Raw genomic sequence first — 12,875 nt, 5'->3', positions numbered from 1 at the left:
TATGTGATGCACTCATGTCATCATGGTCACGAATCTCAAGAGAATTGTCCAGCACCTTGTGGAATTCTTTTATCAAAGAATAGAAGCTGTTCAGGATTAGCATGGTACAGAAACAGCTTTCTGTTCAGAAGTTAGTGTCAATGTGTTGTATCAGTTATTTTTTGAGGCTGTATCAGTTTTTAATAATTTATCGAGGTGAATTGATAAAAATTGTGAAATTTTTAGTAGAAAGTCAATTCTTTCAAACCAAATGTGTGATTCAAGTAGTTATCAATGTTTAATAACATTATCTTTTTAATCAGTTAGCTTAAAAAAACTCTTTGCTTTAGACATGTTAGTTAATTCTTTTTTGTTGGAAGCTTACATATACAAGCTTATAGAATATTTATATTCAGGAAAGACGATGCAAACGTTTCTGTTGATCATATCTTAAAATACACTATTTGTTTTTTCACAATGTGTGTCATAAAAGCAGGTCAGCATCATCAGGTTGGAAGGTCTTTTAGACAGGTAGATACAAATGTACGTCATAGTGGCAATTCAGTAGATTATTTACAATTGAAAATCTGTTTCACCCCAAATATTTCACTCTGGATGAAATAAAAATATACACATACAGGCAAAACATGTGCCCTGACTTCATTTATTTAAGTGAGCAAAGTTATAGTGATGTTGTTAGTGGGAGCGTTATACTGAAAACACCAGAAAAGAAAGAAGTTGAATAGAGAAAATGTCGTCTGTGAGAAAGACGGAGCGTAATAGTCATGTAATCGTGATTATGTCACAAAAACTCCAAAAAGGCTTTTGGAACCACTCTGATTATAATAGGTAGCGCACGCACAGTCAAAGGATGATGGGAAATGGCAATATTCAAGACCAGTCTTTCACCATGCTATGCAGAGGCATGGTTCTAAGCTCATGTAAAAAATGTCAGTAAATGAAGGTAGTTATATATACAAGTAACTGAGATGATTTGTTCCATGATGAGTGATTCAGCAATATGCACTTGACTGAAAGCTATACAGTATTCTCTCACCACATTAAATGTCCTTGTAAACATAAATGACAAAGTAAAGGTTGCACAGACATGCTGTTATATTGAGAAAATAAAGCGTGACAAATTACGTTTCTGGCTGGTACGCAGATCTTAAAGGAATTACAATCATAAGTCTCAAAGAACTAAGACACAGATGAAGAGCTGGTTTGGCCTCGTTGATGCAGCTGGCAGTCTTTCATTCTTCGTTGTATTAGATTGTTATCGGAAAACAGACTGCATCATTGAAATGCTTTTCAATGCTGACGGGCTCTTTCACTTCTGGATGTCTGACATTTCTCAACCCAGCGTTTATCTTCAGACCTTCACAATGCCACAGTCCCAGTAGCACACGATTCAGATTTACTCAAGGCTGTGTTAAACCTGCATGGAGGAGAGTCACAGCCACATTTCAGATTACACCCAGATCTGATTCATAACACCACCAGCATTCACTTCAGTTTAACCCACATTTGAGACCCCGGTTCTTGAGGTCCTTGTCACCGAGGACGACGGCAGTGAAATAGCTTTCGTCGTCAATTTGTTTCATACAGAGAACACAGCTGGTTTTCAACTGACAGCTGATGTCACATTATCAACATTGTAATTAAAAATATAATATAAAGCTTCACAGTACTGAAATAATTTGTGCTTGCCTTGTATTTTCTCCTTCGTATCCAAATCTTTCTGTAGTTTCAGTGTGTGTAATGCTAGGTTATTTCTAGTTTCACAGAAAGAATTAAAACACATTATGCTCTGCAGTGAAAATACCTACAGCTTTGATCAGCTAAAATCGCTGATCCTGACAAGCAGAGAGGCACACAGATTAGGTTATGACAATTGTGTTTACAGACATGTGACACAGACAAGGCAATACAGGGTTCAAGTATATACAAAATACACAAGAAAGAAAGGCTTAACCTGTGAGACTACTTCTTGTAGCACCATTTTATATTTGGAGAGTCATATTTAAAATGGTGAATTTGGAATCTCCACTGCATCGGTGACTCATACAGTAAACAGACTTCCATGCCATGACAGAGGATTTGTTTGTTGAAATTTCACACTTTATATAATTCCACAATGCACTATTCAAATACTGGTTGTAAAACGGATGAAGTTAGCTATACAGATTTACCACAGCTAGTTCTTTTGAATCCTTTCTTACTAAAACTGCAAGGATTAAACTCTTGGGCCAAAACACAGGTGAAAGCAAAATTTAAGGATTAAATGCTGTTGCTGAAGCACATTCAAATTCCCTCATCAAAGGTAGTAGTTTTTAGGTAGTTGATTCATCGCAATAATTGAACTAGTGCTTCTACTAAGCCATTAGGCCTCAGTGGTGCTCCCATGTTCTATGGCCAATACTGTACATCGTATATCTATAACCTTCCTGTTGTTAAGTTCTCTCATACTGGTGTTGTCCTCCTGTTGATGGTGTCGTTCAGGTCTTTGGGAAAACAGTTGTGCACCTGCAGGAATCCAGAGTCATGTTCAGGGCTATAGGAGCTGTCAGTCCCCGATTTCAGCGGGTCTCTGCTTAGTGTATACATGTTGATCTCACCCAGCGGCACAGAGCTCACCATCTTTATTCCGACGGGAGAGGCTTCACGGGACGCCTCTGTGGAGCGCGAGCTGGAACGTGAATGTCGCCGCCTGTAGCGGAAACTGGACATGCGTGAGTAGGGTGAGGAGGACGAGGTAGACTTGACAAACTCTCGCCGTGCTTGAAAGTGCACCTCTTTGTTCTTTTCTATGTAGATGTTCACAGCTAGGACAGCAACCGCCTCTGCAACGATGAACGAGAGAGCCCCAAAGTAGAAGGACCAGCCGTAATTGTACTGGCTCTTCTTGTCCTCATCACGTTTGTCACTGGGATCACCAGTGTTGCTGGAGATGTAAACGATGATCCCAATGATGTTGCTCAAACCTAAAACATTATAGAGTTATATTAGTGCTAAGAAATTATATTGATTGGTCTTCTTGCTCAAACTTGATTAAATATTTGAATTCCATCCATCAAACCAACCATCCACTCATCCTACTGGGTTGCAGGGAACCTGGTGCCTATCCCAGGAGACTCAGATTACAAGGCATGGTACAGCCTGAAAAGGATGCCAGTTTATTGCAGAGCACAATTGCTCATACACTCATTCACACTATAGACAATTTAGAGATGCCAATCCGCCTACACACACAGTGGAGGCAGAGATTGAGCCCCCAACCCTGGAGGTGTGAAGCAAGCATGCTAACCACTAAACCACTATGACCCCCTTTGAAGTTCATGTTGGTCATAAATCAAACTCAATGACATTAAATGAGAAGAATAGAGATGGATTAATACCAATTTTTTTACTCCAGTACGTTTTTGGTTCTCATCGATATCAACACTGATACCAAAATGAGTAACCTACTGAGTGTTAAGCAATCAGAGACTTCCTAGAACTTTTTTAAAGTTTTGTTTATGATGGTTGCTATGTGTGCTGCTAGCATAGAAAATCAAGATGCTATAATGCCTCCTCTTGATATTTTTACAGAACACAGTTCGCAGTCTGCTTTCCTTTGATCAATAATTGTGAAATAACCTTCACATCTTCCGCATCACACAGCATCATGTGGCATTAGATCTTTGTATCGTAGCATATTCACGACCCGATACCTAATACCAATATCGGTACTGTTGGTAAAAACTTTCCATGCGGATGATTTATAGGACCCTATTTCATGCAACAAAAACTTGTAAACTTTTTACCTGCTGCCACAAACAGGATCCCTGCACTCAGCAAAATGTTATTCCTCTTGTTGTAGATCCGTCCTAATCCCACACACAGCCCCCCTAGAAGTAGTAGAACTGTACTGAGAATGGGGAACACACTGGAGGCACGTACTATACCTAAACACACACATATACATATGGTTAATGGTTAGTTGCCAGATTCTGTATTAATTCTGTGTTACAAGAGTGATATGCATATTATCGTTTAGAGCCGACAGCATTTACAATGGCCAAATATTGCTTAAAAAAAAGTCACTCACGTAGGAGATATTCTGAGCTATCGGTGTCATAGTCGTTGTCGTCTGGAAAATGATTGATACGGTAACAGCTTCCTTTGTTGAGACCTAAAAATGAATAAAGTTAGCATTGAAGCGATGTTTCACTTACTAGGTGTGAGTAGTAGTTTAGGTGAGAAAATATTCAATTTAATTCAATTTTCTTTATAGTTCTCTTAACAAATGGACGTTTTCTCAAAGCACCGTTACAGAAATATAAAATTATTTAATATCTGATACGATATTAGGAAAAAAACCTTGAAATCAACCGCATTTAAAAGGGAACCCGTCTTCATATGTATGACACCATAGAGTGTGATTATAAATAATGTCCTTTCAACACCTGTATATAGCCAAATGGAATTGTGTAACCAGGAGCTTTTGCGCAATATACGTGTACTGTATGAGCATCAGCATGATTTCTGAATTCTCACTCACTCACTCTCTCACTCATTTTCTACCACTACCTCTATCCAAACTACCTCGGGTCACAGGGAGCCTGTGCTTATCTCAGGCGTCATCGGGCATCAAGGCAGGATACACCCTGGACGGAGTGCCAACCCATCGCAGGGCACACACACACTCTCATTCAGATTTCTGAATTCGTTTCAGATTTAACATTCCTTAGTCAATGTGCAATATTCTTTAAAAGGCAGAAAGCAATTTTAGGAACATGGGTAAAGATATCTGAATCTCTGATATCTGAAAGACAATCTGAAAAACAAGCTTTTAATTGCACAGATAAAAATAACCAGTATTTCTGTATTTTTTTAGAATTTACCCACCAAACCATGCTAAAGAGAATAGCTTCCAGTTTATCTATGACATTAATATCATATACAGCTGTCTATCTGTTTAGTTAAGAAAGCTAAACTCATGTTTAAAAAAAAATGGACAGATAATGTTTTTGCTATAATCTGGAGACATTTGAATTTGAGTTCACAAGCTTCAGCTTTCATTTCCAGATATTTTATTATGTTATATATAATTGTGATTATTATATTATATCACAATGTCTTAAACAACTTAGAATATAGCATCTTTTGTTTGAACCAACACATTTTCCAATAGATCAAAATGATTAGAACTTTTGGCTGCCCTGGCAAGGGTGTGTCCTGTTGCAAGGGTGTGTCCTGTTGCAAGGGTGTGTCCTGTTGCAAGGGTGTGTCCTGTTGCAAGGGTGTGTCCTGTTGCAAGGGTGTGTCCTGTCAGATTGATTGTTAAAATAATTAATAGCTATGAATGTCTACTTTTGGTTTGAGTGCTGGGTTTCATCTGTGAAGACTGCATACGTAAACCAACATGTAGATCAGAGACCTGTTTATGGGAGAAACGCAAGCTGAGAAAAGATGGAAAATCAATCAGAGCCACTACACAAGCATTAGTCATAGCCATTACAATAAATGTCCTGAAAAAGAAAGAAACCACCATTACACTTACAACCAGACATTAAACAGGAAGGTCAATGAAAGCAACAGCAACTAATGACAGACAGAGTGAGAGCTGTGAAGAGAATCTCAAAAACACCAGTCAGTGACATCACCAACCACCTCCACAGGGCAGGGGTGAAGGTGTAAAAATCCACCATTTGAAAAAGATTTTGAGAACAGGATTATAGAGGCTAAGATGCAAAGCACTCAGCGGTAAGAATCGGAAGGCCAGTTTGTAATTTGCAATGGAATTCTGGGTAAACATCTACTAAAGTGATGGAATGGCCAAAGTGTGAAGGAAAAAAAGGATCTGCACCAATCTGATCCAAAGCATACGAGCTCATCGGTCAAGCATGCTGTAGATAGTGTCATGACTTTTACTTGCATGACTGCTTCTGGGTCAAGCACATCTAATCTTTATTGATGATAATGGTAGCAGCATAAAGAATTCAGAAGACTACAGAAACATTCTGTCTGCTAATTTACAGAGAAATGTACCCAGTCTAATTGGGATTTAGAACGGCAACGACTCTAAACGCAATGCCAGCACAACAAAGGACTTTATCAGGGGAAAAAGGTGGAAGGTATTAGACTGGCCAAGTCAATCACAGAGACCTTAACCCAACTGAGCATGTATTTCTCCTCCTGAAGAGGAGACTGAAGGGAGACACCCCTCAAAACATGCAATAACTAAAGGAAGCTGCATGACAAAAGAAGAAAGCAACATTTTGGTGATGTCAGATATGAAATGTTGTTTACTTAAAAGTACAAATGTGCCATGTTTTAAGTTGTTTAACACATCTAGCTGTAAATATCAGTAAACGGAAGCTGAAATTCTGATTTATTGTCTCATATTCATTTTCTGAAATCAATCCCAACACACACACACAAAAAAATAAAATAATAAGATTTGCTCTTCAAATACATTCACAGGAGACTGTATATCTATATCATGTTTATTTAAGACTATGAAAATTGGATTGGGAATATTAGATTTATTTCAATTTACCTAAACTAAGTTCTTCTTGGAAAGCATAAAGTCATGACATTACTAAACAGCTCTCTGTACAACATAAACCTCACATCTCAAACCGTTTAAAATAGAGTTTATCAGCATGTGCCATGATGTGATGGGAGTCACTCTCTATGTGATGGGAGGCGGGCTGCACCATCTGACACAGCTTTTGTGGCCCAGCTTGCCATTAATTGGGTCTAGTGGTTAAAAAGTAGCATCAAATTAATTAGTATTAAATAGGTCTGAGAAACTAGGCCACATTATCTTGCCTAGTCAGTGTAAAAAAAAACACACATTGTGCCTTTTTTCAGGATTGTTCTGTGTTTTCTGTCTTCGGATAGCAAGAGTAGCATTACTATATACGAAACACTGACAAATCTTTCTACTAAAAACAATCTAACATTCTATATTGGTATACTTTTATCAATACAAGTACTATCTGTGTGAATACCCTGCATGTCAAAAGGAACAGGATAAAACCTATGTTTTTGTTTAACAGATTTTAATCATACAAGCCTCCATATCACTGGATCGTGTGGATGCCGACTCAGCCTGGACCGTCCCCATTTGTCTCCCGCTGACGACAGCACTGTATATAAATACATAACGCTATGTTGCAATGCGAGTTGTAAAGTTGTTTTTTAGCATTATTTTTCAAATGGACTCTAATGCAATATTCTTGAATCATGACCAAATACAGGATCGATAAGTGACAGACCCGTTAGCATGCAGCGATATCAATACCACAGATTTTTGCAAAAATGTACCAAATTAATGTCACAAAACTGATTAAAAAATATAATGCCAAAAATAAATTTAATTGAAGTAAAAATGGATTTTCGGTAATGTGCTTTTCTGCTTGATCTCCTGGCATGGTGGATCAATAGTGCTATTTCAGTGCTACCAGATTAGGCATGCTCTTCTGTGTGAAAAGGTCTTTAGATTGAACTAAGTTGATTGGTATGAAACCGTTATCTTAAACTGGAAATTATACATGCAATCTGGGAAATAATCTTTTTTTTATGTGTTAAATAACTACTAACTATCTTTCATTTAAAAGAAATGAAAAAATATGAAATTTAGAAAAACAAACAAACAAACAAACAAAACACCAAAACACCATATCACATGTTTTTGCCTTGGAAGCCCCAGATTTTAATTTTAACTATTTCCTGGAGATAGCAGACGCTATAAACAGTCTACAGCAGATTTGTGCATAGTGCTTATCTAACACTTACACATCCTTACATCCAGATAATAGTTTAATACGTCTAATGCTTCCTTCAGGCAGTTCAACTGAAAAGCTGTTCTTATAGATGTAGACAATCCAAAATCCATCAGACATTTGTTTCAATCCTTGTATTAGAGAACAATGTGTGTGAAGAGAGATCGAATTGAGTGACTTGAGACCACTGATTTATGAGTGGCAGTTATTAGCCCAGTGTCTTTGGTGCGCCCAGTCTCATAAAGAATAAATGAAGCCCCCACTTTACAGAAACACTCTCATCAGAGAGAGAGCAAGAGAGAGAGAGAGAGAGAGAGGCCGTATGTATCTGTATGTGTGACAAAATGAGAGCTTGGTCCCTCAGGTCTCCCTGGAGGTAACAGCACTGTGCTAAGCGCATGTTCTCCATGGCAACCTCAGGGCTGTTTCAACAATTCGATTTCCATAATGTCTCAAAGGGTGCCTATGACATCTTCATTGTGGTTTAATACAGCAGGCGGCTGACACGTGCAGCGCCAAGACTGATCCCTGCACAGCCTACCGCTGTCACACCACTGGCTCAACTCAACACATGGGAGCACTTTGCTGTTCCCGTGAATTAAGGTGACAGACAATCATGGCTCTATGATGCTGTTTCTACAATGGCTTGTATGGATTTTTTGAAAAGAGAGCTTGAACAGATAATACCTTCTTAACAGATCCAAATACAAAAATATAAACAGGATCTGTGTTTTTTTGGGGGGATTTCGGTTAGAAAGCATGCCTTAAAGGTTTACAGGGCAACTGTTTTGTACATCCATAATCTGACCATGAGTAAAGCAACAAGAAATTCGGATGAGTGGGAGGTTTTTCACTTTCACGTCAGTATGAGCAAAGGGTCAGATATGAAACCAAGTTCATTGTTCCTTAACATGCAGCGTTCATTCATTTATCCTTAAGTCTGGTCCTGGTTGTAGTGCTTTATTATAGGTTTAATGGTTTGTTTAAATATTTTGGTAAAAAGTGCTAGATAAATTTGTTTAAACAAATTAAAACTTATTTGTTAGCAATTTAAAACAAAACACTGGTAGAAAGAAAAATAATAACTCTCAGAGCAGTATTAAAAAATATTCCTGTGTACATCTCTAGTTAAGACCAGTTATGAATTTGAGTGACATAGCTGAGGTTGAGAAACTGTTAATGCTGAAAATTCTAAGTTTTTTCAGTGCTTTCTGGGAAACAGTTAGAGGGTCATAATTAATATAAAAAATTTTTAGAAATAAAAACATCTGCTTTGTGACACACCAGAGTTTTAAATCCAGAGACAGCTATCAATATTTGGAGTAATAAACAGATAAAGATAGTAAAATTGTGATAGACCTCAAATGGCGACCTTGTTTTATTTGTTTGTTTGTTTGTTTGCTTGTTTTACAGTCTGTACAATGCTTCCTCACTATATGAGACAACAGCTCCCAAATTCTGCAAGAATGAGCCAAGGGAAGGTCAAGAGCTTGAAGGCTGTGCCTGGCACATGCTCCAAACCTGTAATGGCTCGCATTACTCAGTAACAGAATTCAAGCCCGATGGCTAATTAGAGACCGCGTGGCCTTTCAGTGCTGCATTTTAATTACACATCTGCGGCGCACACTGGGAATGGAGAAGTGACAGCACTTCCGCCCTTGAAACATCCCCAACCTGGCAAAGGAAGTGATTATTATCGCCAAGGGAAAACAAAGCCAAGACTCAGATCCCTATTGACCCAAAGCAAATGTTATCTCATGGGCTACGATAAGCCCAACTGACAGCCATATATTGATGCTCAAGCTGTCTTGCCCTTTTTGGGGTGAGCATTGACCTTTAAAGGATTCACATCAAAATGCTCTCAAATTCTATCTTGCAACACTGGAGTCTTTTTTAATAAGTAAATTTTTGAACAAAGGATAAGACAAATTTATTCCGTAATACATAATTCTGGCGGTCAAAACAGTTGACAAAAAAAAAATCTGTGAAACCGCCTGGCAGAAATTTCATTTAACATCTAGAGAAGGAGACACTGTACAATCTGTTACTAAGATGGAGGTGGTCAGTTTTTATAAAAGTACTGATGATGCCACTGATATATCAAAAACAATGTACTGTCATCATAATATCAACATCACCCTACCCTACACCCTGTCCAATAGTATCTTAAATAAAATACAATAAGGATATGCAAAAGATACCTAATGTAATACAGTGAGTACTTCAGTTTCCATTCATGCTTCAACTTGCAGCACCTTCATTCTTGTTCACAGCCTTAGTCCCTTCCCTGCTTAACAGCTGTTCACTACTTATGCCTGATAAATGATGCTATTTTATCATGATGTGATTACACGCTTGTTGACTGGATAGGTATAATTGCACACCAGGAAAGCTTGTTAGAGCTCCAGGAACACAAATGCCTCGATCACAAAAAAGGCAGTTGCTTTCAAAACAAGTTTAATGTTCTCTTGCATTACAATTCTCTTTGCATATGTACTGTATGATGGATCGTGATGTTTTCATGATTAAATGGCACTCTCTCTCTGTTGTGTGTACAAGGCTGAGTGAGATAACGAGTGGGACAACTAGTCAGTCCTCTTGATTCAGGGTCACCAGCATCACGTTGCAATGAGGAGAGAAAAGGTAATGGTGTCTCATTTTCTTTTTTGGTGGACAATGACAAGAAGCAATAGATTTGTCTATTTTTAAAACTTTGGCCATGTTACCATAGCGATTTCTGACACGTTGTTGCCAAGCAACAGCATCAAATACAATAAAGGCATGAATGAAGGCAGATACTTAAGAGGAGACTCTTGACTGCATGTGCTTTGCAGTCCATTCACCCCTCTCCAATCCGAGAGAGAGAGAGAGAGAGAGAGAGAGAGAGAGAGAGAGACAGAGAGAGAGAACAAACTCTTAAGCTGCAACATAAAGGCTAAACTTACAAACATTTATCAGCCATAACGTTAAAATCACTGCAAGGTGAAGTGAATAACATCGATCATCTTGTAACAATGATACCTGCCATGGGATGTGCAACAAGTGAACAGTCAGTTCCTGAATGTGATATGTTGGAAGCAGGAAAAATTAACAAGTGCAAGGATCTGAAAGACTTTAACAATAGCCAAAACGTTATGACTAGATGACTGAGTCAGAGCATCTTTAATATGGCAGCTCTTTTGTGGTGTTTAAGGTATACAGTGGCCACTTAGAAGGTGTTGATTTAACATCCACATTCCCCAGATTTCAGTTTAATCGAGCATCTGAGGGATGTGCTGGTCCAATCTATGGAGGCTCCACCTCACAATGTACATGACTGCTGCTGACTGTAATTCCATTCAATTATTTGCATTTTACTTGTATGGCTTATCCGGGCATATATATAAATTTTTGCTTATATAACGATATAGAATTATATAAATAGTTATTATAAAATTCACACTGTTGGTCCGACTTGGTTAGGAACGAGATATTGTGAGCTGTGTTGGTTATTATGAAAATGCCTTCCAATATTGTGCTATGACATTTTTGCCACATCACTTCTCTTGTAAGCAGTATTTTCTATCATTGGGATTTAGTTCCACTATAGTTATTTATTTATTTATTTGCTTATTTATTTGGGACCCATGCCATAATGTTCTGTAGACGTTCTGTTTTATTTGCTATGGAATGGTCTGGGAACTTTTAAAGAAAACATTAACGCGTTAAAAGTTTGCTTTTAGGTGTTATTTAGTTTATTGTTTTAGGTATTATTGTACTGTCTCCTAACATGAAGTTTGCCAAAATAAACAGCGATAACTTTGTTAGCCAAAAAAGAAACACACACACACGCACACACACGCACGCACGCACACTCACTCACGCACTCACACACGCATACACGCACACACACTCTCACACTCACACACACACACTCACATACACGCACACACACTCACACCCACACACACACTCTCTCTCTCTTTCTCACACACACACACACACACACACACACACACACACACACACACACACTTACTAAAGGAGAACCAAATGTTAACGTGAGGGAAACGTCTTGTGTTGATGTTATAACCTGCACGCGCGCATGACATTACAAAGCGCGACGCGTTTTTGCGCACTAAAGAAAGAACAAAAGATTTTAAACGCTCATTACGTGTATCATGTTTTTCTATCACGATCTCATGTTACACAGATTTTACTGGAAGTTTCCTCTCACTGTTTTTGTTTTCCTTCAGATCAGTACAACATGTTGTATGTGATGGTAAAGGTACCTTCTATACAGCAGATTCTCCAAAGCCCGGAGTGCGTGAGATCGCCGCGTGTTTTCTTGGGTTGAGACTGCGTGTCATCCGCTGTCATATTGGTCGCGTTACAGATGTAGGCTCTGGAGTACAGCCAGTAGTCCGTGCCTATAGCGATGGTCATCAGGCTAAACGCCACGAACGCGCCCACGGTGGCCAGGAGCAGTTGAACCGCACGGTCGCACCAAGCCATCGCACCTCATAATAATCTCTCACTCGGCCTTTCTTTCTTTTTTTTTTCCCCGGCACGCGTGTGCGTGTGTGTTTGGGCACAGCTCGCGCTCCTTTTGTTCCCGCGCTCGAGCGTCAGGGCTGGTTAGTCAGCGCGCGCACCCGGAGCCAAGACAAACTTGCGCGAGGTGAAAAGCGCACCGTGCCTCCACGTGTCACTGCGCTCAACAGGAGCCGCGTTTAAATCAACGCGTTTTACAGTCATCATTTCACCCCTTTTGTTTTGTCAGCAGAACCCAAGTCGCGTGTCTTCTCCAGCGTCTCGAGTTTTGTTACACAAACGGATAAAGGTTTTTTGACGGCTCTCGGTCTCAAACCCCACCTTCAATCACACTAACCAATGAGAAACAAACAGCAGGAGACCCTCTTTAGCTCTAGTGATGGGAAAAGGGGAATCTTAATGTAGGGCCTGAACAAGCTTGTCTCACACAAATATGACCTCATCTATGATCTGTACATTTTGCAGCTCTCTTCTGAGCAGAAATAGAAATTCAGTGCACTTTCAGTGTTCTTACTCATATGGAAGCACTGGAATAAAATGTGCTATAGATTAAAGCCAGGAAAGGTTTCCTTAAAGGTACCTTTAAAA

The 12,875-nt window shown here is 39.0% G+C and overlaps 1 protein-coding gene across 1 annotated transcript; it reads right to left on the bottom strand.

Annotated features, from left to right (window-relative positions):
- Nucleotides 1–677: 677 nt before the first annotated feature.
- cacng4b (calcium channel, voltage-dependent, gamma subunit 4b) lies at nt 678–12,536 on the bottom strand. Its single transcript, XM_060892407.1, has 4 exons — nt 12,026–12,536; nt 4,070–4,153; nt 3,786–3,926; nt 678–2,963 (listed from the first exon to the last, which is right to left on the bottom strand). The coding sequence occupies exons 1-4, from the start codon at nt 12,246–12,248 to the stop codon at nt 2,443–2,445; spliced, it is 969 nt and encodes a 322-aa protein (XP_060748390.1). The 5' UTR covers nt 12,249–12,536; the 3' UTR covers nt 678–2,442.
- Nucleotides 12,537–12,875: the final 339 nt, after the last annotated feature.

This window comes from Tachysurus vachellii, chromosome 18, assembly GCF_030014155.1.
Source record: "Tachysurus vachellii isolate PV-2020 chromosome 18, HZAU_Pvac_v1, whole genome shotgun sequence".
NCBI classification, from domain to species: domain Eukaryota; kingdom Metazoa; phylum Chordata; class Actinopteri; order Siluriformes; family Bagridae; genus Tachysurus; species Tachysurus vachellii.
Note: the sequence above shows the minus strand (reverse complement) of the source record. Positions and strands in the feature narration are given on the sequence as shown.

Excerpts from the sequence above, each read along its gene's own strand:
- cacng4b (XM_060892407.1), bottom strand. The coding sequence starts at position 12,248 with ATGGCTTGGTGCGACCGTGCGGTTCAACTGCTCCTGGCCACCGTGGGC. Across the intron at positions 4,154-12,025 it reads GAGAATCTGCTGTATAGAAG|GTCTCAACAAAGGAAGCTGT; the intron begins GTACCTTTACCA and ends ATTCATTTTTAG. Across the intron at positions 3,927-4,069 it reads TAGCTCAGAATATCTCCTAC|GTATAGTACGTGCCTCCAGT; the intron begins GTGAGTGACTTT and ends GTGTGTGTTTAG.